Below are 23,536 nucleotides of genomic sequence, written 5' to 3' on the forward strand. Positions count from 1 at the left end.
TCAGCCTAAAACCCCAAACAGCAAGCAATGCAGGTGTAGAAGCATGGTGGCTAGGAAAAACTGCCTCGAAAGGCCAAAACCAAGGAAGAAACCTAGAGAGGAACCAGGCTATGAGGGGTGGCCAGTCCTCTTCTGGCTGTGCCGGGTGGAGATTATAACAGAACATAGCCAAGATGTTCAAATGTTCATAAATGACCAGCATGGTCAAATAATAATAATCACAGTAGTTGTCGAGGGTGCAGCAAGTCAGCACCTCAGGAGTAAATGTCAGTTGGCTTTTCATAGCCGATCATTAGGAGTATCTCTACCGCTCCTGCTGTCTCTAGAGAGTTGAAAACAGCAGGTAGCACGGCTGGTGAACAGGTCAGGGTTCCATAGCCGCAGGCAGAACAGTTGAAACTGGAGCAGCAGCACGGCCAGGTGGACTGGAGACAGCAAGGAGTCATCATGCCAGGTAGTCCTGAGGCATGGTCCTAGGGCTCAGGTCCTCCGAGAGAGAGAAAGAAAGAGAGAATTAGAGAGAGCATACTTAAATTCACACAGGACACCGGATAAGACAGGAGAAGTACTCCAGATATAACAAACTGACCCTAGCCCCCCGACACATAAACTACTGCAGCATAAATACTGGAGGCTGAGACAGGAGGGGTTAGGAGACACTGTGGCCCCATCCGATGATACCCCCGGGCAGGGTCAAACAGGAAGGATATAACCCCACCCATTTTGCCAAAGCACAGCCCCCACACCACTAGAGGGATATCTTCAATCACCAACTTACAACCACCAATTTACCAACCTTACCAAGGTTGAGACCGAGTCTTCACATGGGCAGGCAGACCATTCCATAAACATTGAGCTCTGTAGGAGAAAGCCCTGCCACCAGCTGTTTGCTTAGAAATTCTAGGGACAATTAGCAGGCCTGCGTCTTATGACCGTAGCGTACATGTAGGTATGTATGGCAGGACCAAATCGGAAAGATAGGTAGGAGCAAGCCCATGTAATGCTTTGTAGGTTAGCAGTAAAACCTTGAAATGAGCCCTTGCCATAACAGGAAGCCAGTGTAGGGAGACTAGCACTGGAGTAATATGATCAAATATTTTTGCTCTAGTCAGGATTCTAGCAGCCGTATTTAGCGCTAACTGAAGTTTATTTAGTGCTTTATGCAGGTAGCCGGAAAGTAGAGCATTGCAGTAGTCTAACCTAGAAGTAAAAAAAAGCATGGATTAAATTTTCTGCATAATTTTTGGACAGAAAGTTTCTTGGGACCTAGAACAAGCATCTCTGTTTTGTCCGAGTTTAAAAGTTGAAAGTTTGCAGCCATCCACTTCTGTCTGAAACCCAAGCTTCTAGCGAGGGCAATTTTGGACCTTCACCATGTTTCATTGAAATGTACAGCTGTGTGTCATCGCATAGCAGTGAAAGTTAACATTATGTTTTCGAATGACATCCCCAAGTGGTAAAATATATAGTGAAAACCATAGTGGTCCTAAAATGGAACCTTGAGGAACACTGAAATTTACAGTTGATTTGTCAGAGGACAAACCACTCACAGAGACAAACTGATATCTTTCCTACAGATAAGATCTAAACCAGGCCAGAACTTGTCCATGTAGACTAATTTGGGTTTCCAATCTCTCCAAAAGAATGTGGTGATCGATGGTATCAAAAGCAGCACTAAGGTCTAGGAGCACGAGGACAGATGCAGAGCCTCGGTCTGATGCCAATTAAAGGTCATTTACCACCTTCATTCACAAGTGCAGTTAATTTTGAGTGTGACTCCAAATCCAGACCTCCTTGGTTGATACATTTGATTTCCATTGATGATTTTTGTGTGATTTTGTTGTCAGCACATTCAACTATGTAAAGAAAAAAGTATTTAATAAGAATATTTCATTGATTCAGATCTAGGATGTGTTATTTTAGTGTAACCTTTATTTTTTTGAGCAGTGTATTTTGCAATGCCCGCACACGTGTACCGCGGTCGGTTTCTAGTGAAAACCACTCAAAAACGAAACAGAAAGTAAACGCAATTTATTTGGTTTAGTTTCACTTTATTGCAGCGATGCGACCAACGACCAACAGCTACATTTGGTAAATTATACTTTTGGCATATGGCTTATATTGGTTATAAAAAAAGGCAAATAGTTAATTGACTTTGTATATAGTAATAGGCTATACTTTACGTAGCAACCCATCCAAACGCGCGCCCAATACAAAGCAGATTTGTCGAAATAGATTATAATTTACTCAGGAGCCGATCTAAACGTGCACCCAAAACAACGCAGATTGTTACGGTGCATGGCTTTTTCTTGTGAAGCAAGCAACTATTTAGTTTTGCTCCATGTGAAATTGTTTGAGATTACGTTTAATCTATAACTAGATTATAACACAATCAAATCGACATTTATGTTATTGTAAAATGTAGCCTAAACTTGTACAGCTGATGGAAGCAGAGGAAGATGTCCAGAGTGTATTAACACAGGAGACCCATGAGCTGGCAGACATTCTGGGCTATCAAGATGATGCAGTTCTCTCCACACTCTATAAAATGATGGACAGCAGAGCGCGTGAACGGCTCGTGCGCGCTGCCAGTCACAGAGAACGCATCCTAGAGATGTTGGGTTACTTCAGCACAGCAGACCCTGCTATGTGCCGCCAATTTCTTCAAATGGTCTGCATGCACTGCGACATGCCAATGCGCCTGGAATCTCGGCTGATGTCTGTGACCGGATCTGTGACTAGTGAGTAAGACATTGTGGTGCCTGCCCATACTGACCATCCAGAATATCCACACTATAGCCTAGTTATTCAGTTATGGGGAAGATGTTGATATCAGAGTGGGGTTTCTTTTCCATTTCCATCCCTCAAATGTTGACACCCAACAATAAACAATAAACACCCCACTGACAATGCAGTAACTCTGTGGATAGAGTTAGGCTTAGTTTGAACCCATATTGTAAGTTTGATTTGTTTGACTGTGCAGGTGATCCTTGGCCTACACTGGCAAGAGAGGCCCTATCCCTCTGTGATCCAGGTAATCAATCAATAATCACGTTTTACTGCAGCTGTTCAGTCAGTTTTTACCCTCTTTTTCCATAATAATTTAAGGGGATATGAAGTGTTTCATTTTTTGTGTAAGATGACACCTCTGTGTGATATTCAGGCAAGAAATGGGTCGAAGGTCCAACAGCAGATAACACAGTAAAAACAGCATTAACATAGTTAAATACCTATGGAAAATAGTGATTTTGTCTCAGACATAGCTGTTTTTAGATTGGTAATTTAGTCTAGCCAGCTATCTAAACTTGTACTAATGTGTACTAATGGCCAATACTGATGGGCATGCAGGGCACGTGCCCAGGGGCCCTGACCTCCGGGGGGAGCCCATTGATTTTGTTAGTAATTCTGTTAGCCAAATCTCGCTTAGGGGCCCCCAAAAGGCCCTGGAAAAGAGTGTCTTATGCAATGCTTATGCAATTCTGTTTAACCACTGCGCTTCTTCATATTTTCTTGGGTTTCCCCTATATGTCCATTATTGGGTTCTCTCCATTTTGTTTTTTCTCAGAAGAAGTAATTGAAAACATCAGCCATACCCCGGTTGATGAGTCTATAGCATCTCAAGGTTGGTGTGTAAAACGCCCACGAATAGGTAAGTACCAGTCTTTTCATGACACCCAATTTTTGGGGGCATGTCTCAGTAAGATTTCTTACGGAGTTTCAATTTTGAAGGACTTTCATACTGTGTGAGCTACCTCTGTAATCTGAAATGTATCTTTGTCTTCACTTTATGAAAGTTGTTTGATTCGAAATTAGTACACAGTCACAAAATATATTTTGTAAACAAAGTCATGAACAGCCTCATAAACGTGTAGTCATGTAGCTTTGTTCAGGTCATGAGTATGTTGTGTGTTATTTTATAAGATGTTCTTTGTATGTCCAGACCACGTAGAAAGCTACAAGGCTGCTGTGAGGAGATTTCTACTGCAGAGGTGGGAGAGGGTGATGCAGGGTGTGGTGAAGGAGGTTCGTCTGGAAGAGGCCTGGGTCAGTCTGCGCCACAGAACCCATGTTAGACCCAGAGACAGGGCTGATGGAGCTCTGAGCCCCTCAGAGCTTCCACAGGGGGAGGAGGAGGGGACTGTGGAAGACAGGGTGACTGTTCACTCCCTCCTGGGTTCGGAAGCCCAGGTCACACTGCTGTTAGGCCAGGCAGGGTCAGGGAAGACACTACTGATGCACTGCCTTGGCCAGAAATGGACACAGGACGCCTCTCCCTCCTTTCACCTACTGATTCTGCTAGAGTTCCGCCAGCTCAACCTCGTGGCTCGGCCGCTCTCTCTGAAGGAGCTGCTCTTTCGCTTCTTCCTCCCACCAGAGGGTGGGGAGGAGGAGTGTACCGCTGTACTTGACTTCATCCTTGAAAACCCTGAGAAAATATGCTTGATCTTTGATGGCTACGATGAGTTTCACACTAAAATAACCCACTCAGGGAAACTGAGCAGCTCATTTGACCCACTGTGCCCACTCCCCATGGCAGAGCTGATCTCAGGCCTGTGCAGTCGCAGAATCCTCCCAGGATGCACTCTGTTGATTACCTGTAGGCCTCGGGATGTGACAGACTTGGAGAGCTCTGTGGACTGCATTGGGGAGCTGCTAGGTTTCAACCAGCGCAGTGTAAAAGAATATGCTGAACAGTACTTCCAGGACAAGGGTCTGAATCTGAAGGAGAAGGCAGTGAGTCATCTACTGGCCAACCACCACCTCCTCACCATGTGTTACCTGCCAGCCCTCTGCCATATCTGCTGTGTGTGCCTGGACCACATATTCTCCAGTGGTGGGTCTGAGCTTTTATCCCAGCTTCCAAACACCCTCACCCAGGTCTACCTCCAGATCCTCTGTGCCTTTCTAAGCCGATGCCCAGGGAGCAGCACACCCCTGTTGCAGAGTCACAGGGCAGAGGTCACACTGCTGGGCCGCCTGGCCATGAGGGGCCTGGAGGGGAGCAAGATCGTGTTCTTGTCTGAAGAGGTTCCACCAGACCTGGTGGACTTCGCCGCTAAGGCTGGTCTCCTCTCACAGGTGGACCTGACCCATGAGGATGGATCTAAAGGCCAGGGCTACACATTCATACACCTCACCATGCAAGAGTTTCTGGGCGCGCTACACATCATGACCAGCGACGACATCACAGAGGCCCAGCTCAAGAAGAAGTTCAACCTCAAGACCCGCTGGACCACGAAATCAAACCCCAAGACGGTTTTCACTGACTCCCTCCATCTGTATGTTTGTGGGCTTGCTGCACCAGCCTGCTTCTCTTACCTGCTTCAGCTTGTTCGGGGAGTGGGGGCTGTGGTGTGGGTGAAGAAACGCCTGGCACTAGTTCGCAAGTTGCTCCGAAGCCTGGCAATGAGCACCAACCTGACTGGGCCAAAGGTGGTGGAGCTGTGCCACTGTGTCCAGGAGACCCAGGATGCCCAACTGGCCAGGGAGATGGTGGGGTCGCGACCCTGCTTCGAACTAAGGAACATCACATTGAACCCTGTTGATCTGGATGCCCTGGCCTTTGTCGTCTCGTCTGCTGGAGTGGGCATCGGGTTGGACTTTGGAGCCTGTTCAATGGAGCTGGAGTGTCTCGATATTCTACCCAGCTGCCAGCACATCGACTTTCTAATGTGAGTTCATGACTCATTTATATATTGTGTACTAGACAAGGATAATCCTGCATGAAATTAATTTACTCTTTTTTTAACCATCCCTCAGTTTTCGAAGCCGTAAGTATGATGACAGATTTGCAGATAAACTTTCTTGCATCCTTCCCAGACTACCAACCCTGAAAAGATTTGAGTGAGTCCTTCACTGTCACTCAGTTTTGAAATGATCAACTTTCAATGTTGTTTGTTTGTGTGTGGATGTATACGCGAATTGTCAAAGTGTGACGTGAATAATTCTGCTCCTCTTCCCCAGGTTTATCTGTGGTAACCTCACTGATGTGGGAGCTGCCAAACTTGCCAGAGCCCTGGAGAGCTGTCCACAGATCACAGAGCTCAAGTAAATTATTATTTACTTACCGTAACAACCAAAGATTATTACCACCACTTCAAGATTTTATAAACCCTTTTATCAGGATCTAATCAAACGTGGGTACAGTTTGTGGATACAGTGGATACAGTACCTTATTTGCCATGAAAGTACAGTTGGTCTGATTCGGTATCGAACAGGTTTTGCATTGTATAAAGTGATTTGTGTTGTCTGTCTGACAGTTTCAGTGACAACAGCCTGACAGACAGAGGAGTCAGGGAGATCGCTGACATCTTTCCCAAGCTGCCCAGTCTGGCCTCTGTCTCGTGAGTTTATTGTTTCCTTGACTGGATAATTTGCGTTGCATGATCCTAGCCATATATTTATATTACAAGTGTCTCTTATTTCTACATTTCAGAAAGCTTGCATTTTAGTAATGTGGCCTATGTGTTTTGTATGTTTTCAGATTGGGGAGGAATGGCTGCTCTCTGGAGAGCATCTTCATCCTTCTAGAGAAGATCACTTCCAGCCCCTTCATCCAGGGACTCTATGCTGAGTGAGTTCAAACAATAGACACTTCCAGTGTTTACAAATAGACCCTTCAGTTGTAATCTGCATACTTCAGAAAGTATTCACACCCCTTGACGTTCTCCACATTTTGTTGTTACAAGGTGGGATTAAAAGGGATTTAATTGTGTGAGTTTTTCTGGGTAAGTGTCTAAGGGCTTTGCACACCTGGATTGTAGAACATTTGCACATTATTATTTTTTAAATTCTTAAAGTTCTGTTAAATTGGTTGTTGATCATTGTTAGACAAGTCTTGCTTTAGATTTTCAAGCCAATTTTAGTCAAAACTGTAACTAGGCCACTTGGCGACATTCAATGTCATCTCGGTAAGCAACTCCAGTATATATATATTTGGCCTTGTGTTTTAGGTTATTGTTCTGCTCAAAGGTGAATTTGTCTCCCAGTGTCTGTTGGAAAGCAGATTTAACCAGGTTTTCCTTTAGGATTTTGCCAGTGCTTAGCTATATTACGTTCCTTTTTATCCTAAAATAAACTCCCTTGCCGATGACAAGCATACCCATAACATGATGCAGCCATTACCATGCTTGAAAATATGAAGAGTGGTACTTCGTGAAGTGTTGGACTTTCCCCAAACATAACGCTTTGTATTCAGGACATAAATTTTTTTGTTTTGCTTTAGTGCCTTATTGCAACCAGGATGCATGTTTTTTAATATTTTTATTCTGTTCAAGTTTTCTTCTTTTCACTCTGGCATTTAGGTTAATATTGTGGAATAACTGCAATGTTTTTGATCCTATAAGGGCACAAGGTGAGACCCAAATGCAGACACAGGAGGCAGATGGTTGAGCTCCGATATTTATTACACCAAAAGGGGTAGGCAAAAGGGAGGTCGGGGACAGGCAAGAGTTCATAAACCAGGTCAGAGTCCAAACAGTACCAGGCGATAGGCAGGCTCGAGGTCAGGACAGACAGGGGTTCAGTGAACAGGTCCAAGTCCAAACAGTACCAGGGGATAGACAGACTCGAGGTCAGAACAGCCAGAGTGGTCAGGCAGGCGGATTCGGCATCAGGACAGGCAAGGGTCAAAACCAGGAGGGCTAGGAAAAACCCTGAGACTGGGGAAAAAGAGGAGCTAGGAGAAACGCTGGTTGACCTGGCAAAACAAGACGAACTGGCACAGAGAGACAGGAAACACAGATAAATACACCGGAGACTAATGGGGAAAACAGGAGACACCTGGAGGTGGGTGGAGACAATCACCAAGACAGGTGAAACAGATCAGGGTGTGACAGATCCATACAAATATTTTTCCTATCACAGCCATTAAGCTCTGTAACTGTTTTAAAGTCACCATTGGCCTCATGGTTAAATCCCTGAGCGGTTTCCTTCCTTTCCTGCAACTGAGTTAGGAAGGACGCCTGCATCTTTGTAGTGACTGGGTGTATTGCATCTTTGTAGTGACTGGGTGTATTGAGACACCATCCAAAGTGTAATTAAAAAACTTCACCATTATTTTTACCTATCTACCAATAGGTGCCCTTCTTTGCGAGGCATTGGAAAACCTCACTGGTCTTTGTGGTTGAATCTGTGTATGAAATTCACTGCTCTACTTAGGGACCGAACAGATATTTATATGTGTGGGGTACAGAGATGAGGTAGTGATTCAAAAATCATTTTAAACACTATTATTGCACACCTAGTGAGTCCATGCAACTTTACTCCTGAACTTATTTAGGCTTACCATAACAAAGGGGTTGAATACTTATTGACTCAAGACATTTCAGTTTTTCATTTCATATTAATTTGTAAACATTTTTAAAAGAATCATTCCACTTTGGCATTATGGGCTATTGTGTGTAGGTCAGTGAAACAAAATCTCAATTTAATATATTTTAAACTTAGGCTGTAACACAAGAAAATGTGGAAAAGGTCAAGAGTGTGAATACTTTCTGAAGACACTGTAACTGAAAAAACAAATACTGGTGATGTAAACTACGTTTTTCTATCTCTTTGCAGGGGAATGAAGGACATCAGTGTCCTATTTGTCCCAAGCGTAGACATGAAATGGTGAGTTTCAATTAGTTTTAATGAGGTGAAATAAAAGAATATGCAACTTTCATTTATTTTTTGGTGTTTGCTGTACCAACAGGCCCATGAAAATCAAGCTCATGTTTCATAGCTCTTTGAGAAAATGTTGCTTTTATTTAATTGTTTTTCTATGCTACATTTATGGAAATCTGTACTGTATCAATCAACCTGACTCCTTTTCTCTGCCTTTCTAATTGTCTCAAGTTCTAAGGATAAAACTGGACTGACTGTCAGGTATGATATTCTCAATGTTGTTCTTATACAGAACCCAGGCTTTTATAAATGTATATTTCAATTGAGCTTCTGAATTCCTTGAGTAACATTGCTGTTTATGTGTCATCCAGCCTGTTGAACTGCAGATTCACTACTGACCAGATGAACAGACTATGTCAGTTGCTAGCGAGATGTCCTGGTCTCTCTGTCCTGGAGTAAGTGAATATGTACCCAGTGTCTTTGAACAAGTCAGATCAGACTGTGGGTAAAGACACAAAATAAGTTAGGCTGTTTGTCTTTATGTTGTAACCCCTGCAGTCTCTCAGGAGGTGACATCAAGGCTGATACTCTCAAGGCCCTGACTGACTCTCTACAGGAGCTGAACATCTCCAAACAGATTGTGTAAGACTGATCATTCATTTCAAGTTGTCGACTTTTAATAAAGTCATGATCTTGTGCCTGTCCTATATTTTATATATATATATTTGAACCCAGTCATGTAGCCTAATACGGTTATTGGTTGTGTCTTTACAGTCTGAATGAGATTCCCATATCTGTTGATGGGTTGATGGTTCTGACCAGTTTCCTGTCTGTATGTCCTGATGTGGTTCAAGTGGACATCAGGTATGTTGTGCATAACACCCCTTCATCGACCCAATATAGACTGCATCCCTTTTATTGTGTGCAAACTACAAACACACTAAAACCAGCACATTACCTCATCACTTTCTGATTTCGTCACACTTCAGAGGGTGTCTCTGTCAAGTGGCACACTTCAGAGGGTGTCTCTGATAGGCCCAAACCAGACATAATAAACAAGCAATCAATTACGATACTGTGGTGCCTTTTATAATGTACAACTTCAATGATCATGATTTTTTAGAATGCTCTGAAAATGTTAGCTTAACACTGACTGATGTGCATTTCCCCCATGTTTCCTCATGACAGCCAGCAGGACCCTGTGCGTGTGTCTATACTTTTTGCTGGGGGGATAGAGAAACAACATCCTGAGATGTCTAAGAAACTTCGGTATGTACAATATACAAATTGTTATACACTGTATTCACTGTGTATAACAATATGGATAATGGTTATAAAGTTATACGATATTGTCTCTTCTTTTCATCCTCGTTTCTCATTAACCCCTCTGTGTACAGTCTGATTGGCTGTGCTCTTCTTCCCCTTCACTTGGACCATCTGTGTGAGAATCTGACAGACTGCTCTACTCTGACTCTGCTGGAGTAAGTGCTCTGAGTTGTGAAAAGAGAGTTAGGTTGTGAAAAGTTTAAGATAGTTGGGTTGTGAAAAGCTTCTCTGTTTGTATCTGTTTACCCCCACCTGTTCTTTGCCTTTCTCAGTCTTTCCAACAATTCTCTGGGAAACAAAGGTCTAAAGAAGTTGTTAGACCTCTTACCTCAGCTTAGCAACATCCAGGAAATCAAGTAAGAATTTCTTAGAACTTACCTTTCCTCCCTTTCGTTTGCTTTAGCTTTTTTTGTTCAAAGCTATTTCTGGCCATAAAACCAGTGCTTGTACCCTCTATTTGGTGTAGTGTCAGTGAGAATGCAGTTAGCATGGAAGGGGTGGTGCTGCTAGCTGACACGCTCTGCTCACACAGGAACATGAGCGAAGTGAATATCAGGTATTCACTTCCCCTATTTCTCTTTCTTTCTTTCTCTCTCTTTATCTATTTATCTACAGTATATATATATGTGTCTATCTACCCACTGGGCACACACAGGTTGAATCAACGTTGTTTCCATATCATTTTAATGAAATTACGTTGAACCAATGTGGAATAGACATTGAATTGACATCTGTTCCCAGTGGATATCTATATATCTATCTATACATCAATCAATCAATCTATCTACAGTGGGGCAAAAAAGTATTTAGTCAGCCACCAATTGAGCAATTTCTCCCACTTAAAAAGATGAGAGAGGCCTGTAATTTTCATCATAGGTACACTTCAACTATGACAGATAAAATGACAAGAAAAAAAATCCAGAAAATCACATTGTAGGATTTTTAATGAATTTATTTGCAAATTATAGTGGAAAATAAGTATTTGGTCAATAACAAAAGTTTATCTCAATACTTTGTTATATACCCTTTGTCTGCAATGACAGAGGTCAAACGTTTTCTGTAAGTCTTCACAAGGTTTTCACACACTGTTGCTGGTATTTTGGCCCATTCCTCCATGCAGATCTCCTCTAGAGCAGTGATGTTTTGGGGCTGTTGCTGGGCAACACGGACTTTCAACTCCCTCCAAAAATGTTCTATGGGGTTGAAAACTGGAGACTGGCAAGGCCACTCCAGGACCTTGAAATGCTTCTTACCAAGCCACTCCTTCGTTGCCCGGGCGGTGTGGTTGGGATCATTGTCATGCTTCATCTTCAATGCCCTTGCTGATGGAAGGAGGTTTTCACTCAAAATCTCACGATACATGGCCCCATTCATTCTTTCCTTTACACGGATCAGTCATCCTGGTCCCTTTGCAGAAAAACAGCCCCAAAGCATGATGTTTCCACCCCCATGCTTCACAGTAGGTATGGTGTTCTTTGGATGCAACTCAGCATTCTTTGTCCTCCAAACACGACAAGTTGGGTTTTTACCAAAAAGTTATATTTTGGTTTCATCTGACCATATGACATTCTCCCAATCTTCTTCTGGATCATCCAAATGCTCTCTAGCAAACTTCAGATGGGCCTGGACATGTACTGGCTTAAGCAGAGGGACACATCTGGCACTGCAGGATTTGAGTCCCTGGCGGCGTAGTGTGTTACTGATGGTGGGCTTTGTTACTTTGGTCCCAGCTCTCTGCAGGTCATTCACTAGGTCCCCCCGTGTGGTTCTGGGATTTTTGCTCACCTTTCTTGTGATAATTTTAACCCCACGGGGTGAGATCTTGCGTGGAGCCCCAGATCAAGGGAGATTATCAGTGGTCTTGTATGTCTTCCATTTCCTAATAATTGCTCCCACAGTTGATTTCTTTAAACCAAGCTGCTTACCTATTGCAGATTCAGTCTTCCCAGCCTGGTGCAGGTCTACAATTTTGTTTCTGGTGTCCTTTGACAGCTCTTTGGTCTTGGCCATAGTGGAGTTTGGAGTGTGACTGTTTGAGGTTGTGGACAGGTGTCTTTTATACTGATAACAAGTTTAAAGAGGTGCCATTAATACAGGTAACGATTGGAGGACAGAGGAGCCTCTTAAAGAAGAAGTTACAGGTCTGTGAGAGACAGAAATCTTGCTAGTTTGTAGGTGACCACATACTTATATTCCACCATAATTTGCAAATAAATTCATTAAATATCCTACAATGTGATTTTCTGGATTTTGTTTCTCATTTTGTCTGTCTCTATTTGAAGTGTACCTATGATGAAAATTACAGGCCTCTCTTATCTTTTTAAGTGGGAGAACTTGCACAATTGGTGGCTGACTAAATACTTTTTTGCCCCACTGTATCTACAGTATATATCTATCTATAGTCTATATCTATCTATCTACAGTATATATCTTGTATGTCTGTCTGTCTGTGTCTCTATCTGTCTATATCCTTATCCTCTCTCTTGTGTAAAATGGGCATGGTAAAAAGTTATTGAAATCATATTATGTTTGATTAATATTTTTTCTTTTTATACATATGTTAAATTTATCAGTCATGGGGGGAAGAAGCTGTTCCTGAAATTCCATTCCAGTAAAAGGTAATAAAGTTGTTTCTGTCAGTATACCAATTCTGTATCTCATTTGGATGGTGTAGTCCAAATAAACAACTCACTGAATCACTTTCATTTTAGAATACAATCAGAAGCACTCAGGACCTCACCAGATATGGAACAGGATAAGAAACTCAGGTAGGACACTAAAGTTTTAGACAGAAGTCTTAACCTGCAAATTACTTTCTGAATTGCTGTTGTCCATTTAATATCCCATTCACTTTACCCTGCAATATAATCCCAAGCTTGTGTGTTTTTTTTAGTCTAACTCACAGTGATATCCAGCCCACTGACATGACCAGGCTGTGTAGAAGGCTGGTACAGTGTCCCGGCCTACTAAAGCTAGAGTGAGTTCTTATTTTACCTCTAATTATGTCTATGTTCTGTCTCTGTCTTTCATGGTTAACTATAATATACTGTATTGTGCAATATCTATGTATAATATCTAGTATAGTTTCTATGTTCTACTCCCTCCCTCTTCTTAGTGTGTTACATGTATGATGTTTTCCTCCTTCTCAATCCTCTAAAACCATTCTGCCGGTCTGTTGTTTCAGTTTCTCCCATGGATCCCTCAAGGACGATGCCATTGAAAATCTATTGAATATCCTGCCTAAGATGACATCTCTTCAACTGCTCAAGTGAGAATTCTTCACCCTGATCAGTAATGATAATCTCAGGGCCACAACACCAGTAAGGTGTTAATTTCTCGTCATTCTCTTCCGCCCCTCTTCCCTGCCTTCCACAGTATAAGCCATGTCCAGATGTCTACGGACGGAGTGTTGTTATTGGTCAGATCTCTGATAGACTGTCAGCGTGTCAGAGCTGTGGAACTCAGGTATGCACGGTTCATCATTCATTCATTCATTCATGTGGTTCATACATTTGGGTTTATATGCACAGTATGAACTGTGTTTATGTAAATTACCTGACATTTTGATGTACTTCTAAGGCCCCAAGGAGAAGCGTTCATCAAGTTTGTCAACGTGAAAGCAGAACAAGCAACTTGCAGGTGAATGCGGTTTATCTGCTCATACTGTTCCCATGTATAGAAATTTTATATTACATTACAGAAATAAGGTTTTAGGTTAATTAAGCTGTATTTAATCAGTCACATATAGTTATTCTTCTCTCTAACCTGGTTAAACCCTGATCTCATGTTTGTCTGTCTGTCTATCTCTCTGCCACCTCTGCAGACTCACCCAGTACACACTGAGCAGTGGGGATGTGGAGAAACTCTCTGGGATCCTGGAGCAGTGTCCTCATTTGTCTGACCTGGAGTGAGTGTCCCTATCCCTTTCCCTAATACACATCCCTGTCCCTGGGTCACTGCCCAAATTTTTGCAAAAATAGCCATGCTTATAAATGATGTACTCGCAACTACTGCACTGTATTCCCATAAATACCTTACACTACTAGAGTATATGCCTCAACCAATGGGCAAACTGTTTTTTCCCTCACTGAACATTTTAGGGTGTATTTTGTGGCTGTTTTTCAACACATTTTCAACCAACCTTTCTCATAATGGATAATAACCCATTATTTTCAACGGTGCAGTTTATCCAGTAACCTCCTGAGAGACGAGGGAGTGAAGAGCTTTGTGGATTCTCTGCCAAGGCTGCGGATTGCCAACTCAGTGAAGTAAGACTCATTGCAACACCCTTCCTTCCTTCAGTCCATACAGTGAACTCCATTACCACTAGTGCTGGTCTGCCTCCCTGAGTGCTAGCAGATGCATCTGTTCTAGCTTTATGGAGGTTAGTTGTACTTGCTTGTACAGCTGTATGTGTTTCTCTCTGCAGTCTTAATGATAACAGACTGACCCAGATGGGGGCGCTCTACCTGGTGAACACAGTGACGACCTGTGAGAAGGTGGCTGCAGTTGAAGTCAGGTAAAATTCTATTCAACAATACCATGTTGGCAAACTGAACATTTACTTGTCTAGACCCCCATATATAGTATGAAAGTCTGTGTCACTTTTTATGTCTGTCTGTAGTTTGGGAACCGAGGAGAGGTCGCTCATTCGCTTTGAACAGGACAGTGACTGTGGCAAAACTCTGAGGTAGGACAACAAGTCTACTATTTTCTACTCATAAAATCAGTTAAAGCAGTCACAGAAACACCATAGTGTAAACTCATTTAGCTAGTGGAACAGGAAGCATTGTTTATTTTGCTCCCAGAAAAATAAAACTCATATCGAAACTGAAAGGATTGCTTGTATAAATTATATCAAACCTCTTCCATATGACTCATGGGCATGACCTCTATCTCTTCAGTCTTTCACCTTCTCATTCTCTCTCTACTTCATGTTTCCTGAACCCTGCAGTCTGAGAGAGTGTCATTTTGGGGCTGACCATCTGCAGAGACTAGCAGAGATTCTGACACGCTGTGCTGCTCAGTTGGTCAAGCTGAGGTGAGAATGGGACTGGGAGAATTGCTTTACCCAAGGTTATTATAGTAAATGAAAATGAAAACAAATCATGAACAAACTATTTAGTAAACTGAAATGAAATCATTAACAAATCAGTTTGAATAAATAAAACTATACTGAAGCTATTACATTTGACTCCAAAATGAACTAAAATAGAAACATCATGAATTATGCTCAGTTTTATTTTTTCGTTAACTTTGGTCAAAGCAATCTAATGAGCTTTTCAAGACCTTGGTGGGTTTTTGCAACCAGGAGGTAAATGCAAAGAGGAGATAGCAATGTTTCAAATAGGCCTAGCTTGTGAATCACAATCACTAGCTAACAGGGGAAAAAAGTGGCTAGTTAGCTAATTTGATTCTTTAACATGTACTACTAAAGTTAAAAAGCATTGTATTGGTGTAAACATCGGCGAGAGAGTTTCCGTCCAACATATTTTTTACTCCAGTATTCCTTTTAAATCCAAGTCACATTGATATTGACTTTAATTTAAACCTAACCTAACCTATGACCTTACCCATCACCTCATGTATTAGCCTACTGCCCTCCAGTTGCAAGAGGTAAAATCCTAAACTCCACCGCATAAAATTACACAACACAAATGGCTCCAAGACTCCCACACATGCTTTCTGTCCTTAACATTAACATTATAACTAAATAACTCAAATAATAATTGAAAAACGAATAGAAATTCAAATTAAAAAACACAAAACTATAATAACCTTGGCTTGACCTTTGCGATAATTAACCTGCAGCTCGTCAAATTTGATACCATTGAAATTGACAAAATTACAGAAGTACAGTGTCTGACAATATGAGGAGAGGATAATGTGATTCTGGGTAATGATGCAGGGTGAGGAACAGTGTTTTCTGTCTTGTATGTAGGTTATCCTGTAACACCCTGCAGAGAGAAGGCCTACTGGCTCTGCAGAACAGCCTGACAACCCTGTCCTCATTACGCACCCTGGAGTGAGCCACACAAATGTACAGTTGAAGTCGGAAGTTTACATACACTTAGGTTGGAGTCATTAAAACTTGTTTTTCAATCACTCCACAAATTGTTAACAAACTATAGTTTTGGCAATTCGGTTAGGACATCTACTTTGTGCATGACACAAGTAATTTTTCCAACAAAAGTTTACAGACCGATTATTTCACTTAAAATTCACCTTACATACACTAAGTTGACTGTGCCTTTAAACAACTTGGAAAATTCCAGAAAATGATGTCATGGCTTTAGAAGCTTCTGATAGGGTAATTGACATAATTTGAGTTATTTGGAGGTGTACCTGTGGATGTAATTTGTAAGTCGCTCTGGATAAGAGCGTCTGCTAAATGACTTAAATGTAAATGTAAATGTATTACAAGGCCGACCTTCAAACTCAGTGCCTCTTTGCTTGACATGATGGGAAAATCAAATAGAAATCAGCCAAGACCTCAGTGTAGCCCTCCACAAGTCTGGTTCATCCTTGGAAGCATTTTCTAAACGCCCTTATGGTATCACGTTCATCTGTACAAACAATTCTACGCAAGTATAAACACCATGGGACCACGCAGCTGTCATACCGCTCAGGAAGGAGACACGTTCTGTCTCCTAGAGATGAACGTACTTTGGTGCAAAAAGTGCAAATCAATCCCAGAACAACAGCAAAGGACCTTGTGAAGATGCTGGAGAACCAGATACAAAAATATCTATATCCACAGTAAAACAAGTCCTATATTGGCATAACCTGAAAGGCTGCTCAGCAAGAAAGAAGCCGCTGCTCCAAACCCGCCATAAAAAGAAGTCAGACTACAGTTTGCAACTGCACATGGGGACAAAGATCGCACTTTTTGACCATAATGACCATTGTTATGTTTGGAGGAAAAGAGGGGAGGCTTGCAAACCGAAGAGCACCATCCCAACCGTGAAGCACGAGGGTGGGGGTGCTTTGCTGCAGGAGGGTCTGGTGCACTTCACAAAATAGATGTCATCATGAGGATGGAAGATTATGTGGATATATTATAGCAACATCTCAAGACATCAGTCAGTAAGTTAAAGCTTGGTCGCAAATGGGTCTTCCAAATGGACAATGACCCCAAGCATACTTCCAAAGTTGTGGCAAAATGGCTTGAGGACAACAAAGTCAAGGTATTGGAGTGGCCATCACAAAGCCCTGACCTCAGTCCTATAGAACATTTGTGGACAGAACTGAAAAAGTGTGTGTGAGCAAGGAGTCCTACAAACCTGACTCAGTTACACCAGCTCTGTCAGGAGGAATGGGCCAAAATTCACCCAACTTATTGTGGGAAGCTTGTGGAAGGCTACCTGAAATGTTTGAGCCAAGTTAAACAATTTAAAGGCATTGCTACCAAATACTAATTGAGTGTATGTTAACTTCTGACACACTGGGAATGTGATGAAAAAAATGAAAGATTAAATAAATAATTCTCTCTACTATTATTCTGACATTTCACATTCTTAAAATAAAGTGGTGATCCTACCTGACCTAAGACAGGGAATTTTTACTAGGATTAAATGTCAGGAATTGTGAAAAACTGAGTTTAAATGTATTTGGCTAAGGTGTATGTAACCTTCCGACTTCAACTGTACACACCAAGTTATTGAATGCAAAATGAGTGCCTTTTTTACTCTGATTTACTTAAGGATAAGAAACAACGGACTAAGTGTTCAGGTGATTGAAGACTTGGTGAAGCAGCTGAGGTGTGGTCACGTCCAACGCTATATCAGGTAAGGAGGAAGATATGGGAATGGCATGTGGTGTCTGTGTATTTGTGTGTGGGATTTCTTGCATGAGTGTGTAATGCCTCGGAGTTAAGTCTCTGTATTAATTTCTCATCAGTATTGAGGAGCCATGGATCACAGCAGAAGCAGCTGTAAACCTGCTCCCCTGCTGCTTGAACCTGAACCCCAACATACACACCATCGGGTGAGAATTCATTGTTTTTATTTGACCTTTATTTAACTCGGCATGCCAGTTAAGAACAAATTGTTATTTACAATGGTGGCCTACTCCGTCCAAACTCGGACGACGCTGGGCCAATTGTGCTCCACCCTATGGGACTCCCAATCACAGCCGGATGAGATGCAGCCTGGATTCGAACCAGGGACTGCAGTGGCGCCTCTTCCACTGAGATGCAGTGATTTAGAGCACTCCGCCAATCGCTGCGCCAACCAATGTTGGCATTCGGGCATTCATGTTGGCATTAGGTCATATTTAAGTATAGGAAAGTAGAACATGACATGCATAATGGATGTGTGAACTTGTTTTGCAGGGTCAATAATTCCACTGTACACATTACTTTGGAAGAATGCCAAAATCCCATTGCTACCAGGTAAAGCTGCAAGACAATTACGTTGTCTATTTCCAAAATATTTTTTAGATGCGAACATAAAGATAACACACACTTTCCGTTTTGACTGAGCTGCCTTTATTTGAGTTTCAGTGGTGACACTTCTACAGACATGTCTGGCTCTCTGTCTACTGTGACCATAAGGTGAAAGCATCTTCCTCTATTATTCCTACATCAACAGGAATGTGTATGAGCTGGCTCAGAACTGGTTACTGCATTTGAGCTCTCCCTATCATATGCTCCTGCCTCTTGTGTCTTTCAGCCTGGTAGACTGTGCAGTGCAAGGGCACCACCTAGTGTCTCTGCAGACTGTGTTCCAGAGGTGTGTTCTGCTACAGGAACTAGAGTAAGTATCTGTGAGAAACAGACCTGGAAATACTTTGAACGTAGTGAAAGTGATTCTAATGTCTAATTTAGTTTTAAGTTATACATATTTCTTATTTTCCTCTTTAGTTTGTCATACAACAGCATTGGTAGAGTGGGAGCAGAGTTCCTCTGCTCTGTCCTACCATCCTTAGCTAGTCTGAGGAAACTCAGGTAAGGCTGAAGTTATGGATTTTGGGGGTTGGAAAGGCTTTACAGGGTTTTGATGACCGAGGATGACTATCTTAGGCTACACATGAAAAACATGTATTTTATTTTTTCCTAGTCTTGAAACAAAAGAAACCTCTGAAGATGTGGTATTGCTCCTTGCCGAGGGGTTGTTGCAGGCTAAAAGCATTGAGAGCTTGAAGTAAGTGATTGTCATTCATCCCCTATGCCTACTTTTTATTTTTCGTTCCTGGCCCTGACCTGTCACCAATCTCTCTTGTCTGCCTCAGTTTGTCTGGTCATATGATTACTGACAGAGAAGCTGTAGCTCTGACCAGAACACTCCAAAACCTTCCTCATCTCAGAACAATCAAGTAAGAACTCTTGTATTCTTGTATTCAACCACCTGGCCAGTGATACAACAATACTAATGCTGTGCCCTCTGTCCCCTAGTCTGTCCCTCTGCTATGGTTGGACACCAGCAGGGGCCTTGGAGCTGGTGAGAGGGCTGGGACGGTGCCTCTCTCTGGAAGGGATCAGGTAAATTATTATTATTGTTATTATTATTATTATTATTAAGGGCATGAGTTAAATATCTGTATCCTGTCCACAGCCTTGACTCTGTACAGCTGGATGAGGAGAGCACAGTGTGCCTGGCCCAAGGTCTCCATGCTATGACCTCCTTGAAGAGGCTGAAGTGAGTAGAGCTTCCTGATTGAGAATGTAGTGGGCTTTGCTGTGCCTGAGACAGATTTGGTGTAGAGTGTTATCTTTACCAATGATATGTGATCCGTCCCGTAGTCTGAATAATATAGTTACCATGGTGACTGGATCCCCATGGGTGGGGGCCACTCTGGTCCTGCTGGCCTCCCTGGAGGGGCTCAGAGGGATGGAGGAGCTTGAGTGAGTAGAACCACGATAACACAAATGTCAAGTAGTATCTGACTTCTGCATGGACTAGACATCACGTTTGATGTGGTATTGTCAATGTGTGTCTGGCCTGCAGGTTGGAGGGGATGAGGATTTCAGATAATGGAGTGGAGGAGCTTATCAAACACCTGCCCACCTGGACAGGCCTGAGGAAGATCAGGTAGGGATTATTGGACTGGAGGAATGGATGGGGAATGGTCCTGGACAAAAAATAGACTGCATCATTAATGTGTCAAATGAAGCTAAGATATGCATCAGGAATCTGTCACATGACCTGATCTTAGAACGTGTCAAAGTGTCAGCTAATATTCCAATGGGCTTCAACATTGGTGTGTGTGGGATTTAGGCAGACAGTTGTAGATGTATCATCAGAAAGGTATAAAGCTGCTGATTTATTTGTTATTGCAACGTCATTATATAATTATGTTTTCTCCATCACAAAGTCCAGCTTATTCTACTTCCTGAACTGTTGCAGAGGAAACATACTGCTGTAACACTATGAGATATGATATGAAATGGACACATTTTCCTCTCAATGATTAGAAGATGGAGAATGTTGGTCCATATCTCTATAGACTATATAAAACACACCACCAGCCTCTTTCCTTTTTTGTGTCTCAGCCTGTCAGGGAACTGCATCAGTGACCAAGCAGGAGAGAGGCTGGTCCAGGCCCTGACAACCTGCACAGCACTGGAGGAGCTCAAGTAAGGCCAAGCCCGAACTATCAATCCAAAGTGCCCTATTTCCACTGGGCTTTCACAATGACCAAAATAACATTTTGATTTTTGACTGCAAACAATGCACCGTCTGACCTATGACTTTATATCCCAGTCTGTCAAGGAATAATCTCAGCCTTGCCTGTGCTGCCAAGATGGGACAAGTTCTGCCCACTCTCACTCACTTCAGGGTTCTAGAGTAAGTCTATTACCATCAGTTTTTGTGTGTGGTTTGGGTCATGTTGCATTTAGTTATTGATTCTATGCCATGTAACTGCAACCCTAACCCTTGTTTATGTTCATGGTTGTGATTTTGTGAAAAGTCTCTCAGAGAACGAGATTGGTACAAAAGGATCTGTCAGTATCTCCAAAGCCTTGATCTCCATGAAGTATTTGACAAAGATACAGTAAGATATGTATCTGTGTAATCCGCTATAATTGATACTGTGTATTCCCTGCCCAAGAGACAAGCTTTTAATGTATTTAATGTACTAGTTGTCTTCCAGCTTGACCTCCATAGGGACTTCAGAGCTTGCTGGTCTGGCTGACAGCCTGGCTCACTGTGTCTGTGCAGAGGATGTCAGGTAAGGGAAATCCAGACAGCACAGAGCAATATTCATCATGATCTGAATATTCACGACTGATTTGACCATGTTTCCTCGCTCCCTGTCCATTTTGTCAGTTTTGCGTGGAATGATTGTGGAGATGATGTCGCAGTGAAGCTTGCCGAGGTTTTACCACAATGCCAGAAGCTAAGGAGACTTGAGTGAGTGCTAAGTGTACGCTTTTACATTGACATGTTTTCAAAGGATTTTATAATCAGATGTGTTTTTTTATGTCTTTGATTTTAGTCTAGAGTCTAACAGTATCAGCACTATTGGAGCAGAGGCACTTGCCAGAAGCTTACAGTCTTGTCCATCAGTTGAAGTGATCAGGTAAACATCTTGGAAGTTTTTTGTTGGTAAACTGTCAATTGTATAAATGTATTATACTGGCTATTAATTTGGATACTGCCTTTATTGTGTGCAATGCCATTTGTAAAAATGTCCTCTGTGTTTGACCAGACTGTGGAGGAACTTTATTTCTACCAGTGATGCCCAGAAACTGAGACAGAGGGAGAAGAGGCTCAACTTCTCCTCCACATAGTCTAAGATCTAATCTCACTCATTCAGTGTGTCAGCAGAACAGTAAACTTGCACTTTTATTTTGGTTTTATGCACTTAAAGTTGATTTTGTTTACATGTCATCAAATTCAAACAAACAATAATATCATCCAGGAGGAGGAGGAACAGTGAACCTTTATTCCAACCCTGGTAAGAGGATATAAGAGACAAATCTCCCTTTATACATCTTCCTTCCTCTTCCTGGACAATCAGCTCATAGTCTCTTTCCACTCTCTTATTTATTTTTGGATTGATTTTGAATCAGGGATTTATTGATTGTTTGTTTTGCTAAAAACACATGTCCACCTCAGGTAGAAAGCGTGAGCAAATTACAAACTAATAACTCAAGTTTATGCTTCAGGTGTTCCCGCTCTCTATCTTGGTTTGTAAAACTTGAACTATTTATATGTTGATCTCTCCCCATATGTTAACTAAGCATTGAGGTAGAGTTGAAATGTTGTTTTTCTGATGGAAACCACTGTTTGGTGTGATTTTTATTTCTTACACTTTAGTTCTCTTGCACTGCTGGATTCTAATGTCACTGCTCATGTTTAACTGTTATGTTATTAGATGTATTTCTGCTCATCTGCTAATTTATTTCTTATTCTTCACACTTGTTTTTGTAATGTTCATGTTTTAATCTCACGTGCACTTTGGTCTAATAAAGTGTGAGATGTCTTTTTCATATTCCATGTAAATAGTGATTTTCTTTATCTGAACATACCTCTAGATGGCAATACACAACAGGAGGTTATATTGTGCATCAGTAGGGGAAATAAACTGGGTGCCTTCATTTGAAATGTTTAGAGTGTATTCTTTTTTTGTCTTGTTAATCTGACAAAATAACCCGAACTGACCAGAGAATTTTTACCCGACTCCGAATGGACCCAATGACAACTGGACCCGACCCGACCCATATCCTAGACCAGACTGGACCCGAGTGACAAAACAAATTTTCTGTCAGCCAAGTTGCTCCTGGTTAACGAATAGTTCAATTCTTTATATGTTGGCTAAGCCTTCTATAAAGTCAATAAGTTCACCTTATTAGTGTGAAATAAATATGCTATAGGCTATGCAGAGCCGGGTCCACTCAGTTCTATCAGCTGGAGTTACATAAACCCAGGACTTGATGACAATTAAACAGGACCTGACCCAATAGAAAAGTTAGACTTTTGGACCTGGACAATTGACTGTAGCTGTTTTAAGATGAATGCACCAACTAAGTTGCTCTAGATAAGAGCATCTGCTAAATGTTTTACATACAGATCCCATATTACGGTGTTGAATTATAAAATATTGATGTCACAAATGAATCATTTGTGCAGTTCTTTATTAAAAATGTCGCTTTTTTTGTTACATTTGACTGTGTAAAACCTAGCAGTACTAATTTATCTGCGAGTGAGATTGATATATATTATCAGGACTCCGGATAAGACCCAGCTGCAGACAGTTCGAATCCCAGATGTTTATCACAAAACGGGGCAGGCGAACGACTGGTCAAGGGACGGTCAACACGCTGGTAGGCTTTACAAGACGAACTGGCAATAGACACAGAAAACACAGGTATAAATGCACAGGGGATATTGGGGGAAATGGGCGACACCTGGTGGTGGGTGGAGACAAGCACAAGAAGGGTGAAACGGATCAGGGTGTGACATTTTTAGCGTTTTGCAAAAAGAAATTGTCTCTGAAATGAAACCATCAAGTGATAGATTTTAAACAAATACTGTCATTGAACATGCCAATGATTAGAGAGTGAAAAAACGAATCTCTTCCATAAGTTCTTTAAACAATAAAAGCTAATTTACCAACATTTCTGAAAATGGATACATCATAGCGTTTTGGAACTAAA

General features: G+C 41.8%; 1 protein-coding gene across 3 annotated transcripts; it reads left to right on the plus strand.

The window, feature by feature from the left end:
- Positions 1-2,033: 2,033 nt before the first annotated feature.
- Positions 2,034-22,477, plus strand: nlrc5 (NLR family, CARD domain containing 5). Of its 3 annotated transcripts, none has more exons than XM_064930043.1 (49): positions 2,034-2,091; positions 2,441-2,741; positions 2,984-3,034; positions 3,566-3,649; positions 3,941-5,672; positions 5,761-5,844; positions 5,965-6,048; positions 6,261-6,344; positions 6,485-6,574; positions 8,563-8,613; positions 8,839-8,868; positions 8,979-9,062; positions 9,166-9,249; positions 9,382-9,471; positions 9,796-9,876; positions 10,005-10,088; positions 10,206-10,289; positions 10,400-10,489; positions 12,507-12,551; positions 12,645-12,701; positions 12,827-12,910; positions 13,118-13,201; positions 13,309-13,398; positions 13,513-13,572; positions 13,757-13,840; positions 14,118-14,201; positions 14,363-14,452; positions 14,558-14,623; positions 14,888-14,974; positions 15,875-15,958; positions 17,637-17,720; positions 17,833-17,919; positions 18,266-18,325; positions 18,437-18,487; positions 18,606-18,689; positions 18,797-18,880; positions 18,993-19,076; positions 19,165-19,248; positions 19,328-19,414; positions 19,488-19,571; positions 19,676-19,777; positions 19,881-19,964; positions 20,426-20,509; positions 20,637-20,720; positions 20,845-20,928; positions 21,028-21,105; positions 21,204-21,287; positions 21,373-21,456; positions 21,586-22,477. In XM_064930043.1, the coding sequence occupies exons 2-49, from the start codon at positions 2,444-2,446 to the stop codon at positions 21,665-21,667; spliced, it is 5,655 nt and encodes a 1,884-aa protein (XP_064786115.1). In that variant the 5' UTR covers positions 2,034-2,091; positions 2,441-2,443; the 3' UTR covers positions 21,668-22,477. The 3 variants fall into 3 exon arrangements, with proteins under 3 accessions (XP_064786115.1, XP_064786117.1, XP_064786116.1); XM_064930044.1 differs by having other exon boundaries at positions 2,056-2,091; positions 2,426-2,741; XM_064930045.1 differs by lacking the exon at positions 15,875-15,958 and having other exon boundaries at positions 2,051-2,741.
- The last annotated feature ends 1,059 nt before the right edge of the window (positions 22,478-23,536 follow it).

Source organism: Oncorhynchus masou, chromosome 22, assembly GCF_036934945.1.
Source record: "Oncorhynchus masou masou isolate Uvic2021 chromosome 22, UVic_Omas_1.1, whole genome shotgun sequence".
Classification (NCBI taxonomy): domain Eukaryota; kingdom Metazoa; phylum Chordata; class Actinopteri; order Salmoniformes; family Salmonidae; genus Oncorhynchus; species Oncorhynchus masou.

Coding starts and splice junctions, on each gene's coding strand:
- nlrc5 (XM_064930043.1), top strand. CDS start 2,444: ATGGAAGCAGAGGAAGATGTCCAGAGTGTATTAACACAGGAGACCCAT. Junction 6,575..8,562: donor ATCCAGGGACTCTATGCTGA/GTGAGTTCAAAC, acceptor ATCTCTTTGCAG/GGGAATGAAGGACATCAGTG. Junction 18,488..18,605: donor CTGTCTACTGTGACCATAAG/GTGAAAGCATCT, acceptor TGTGTCTTTCAG/CCTGGTAGACTGTGCAGTGC.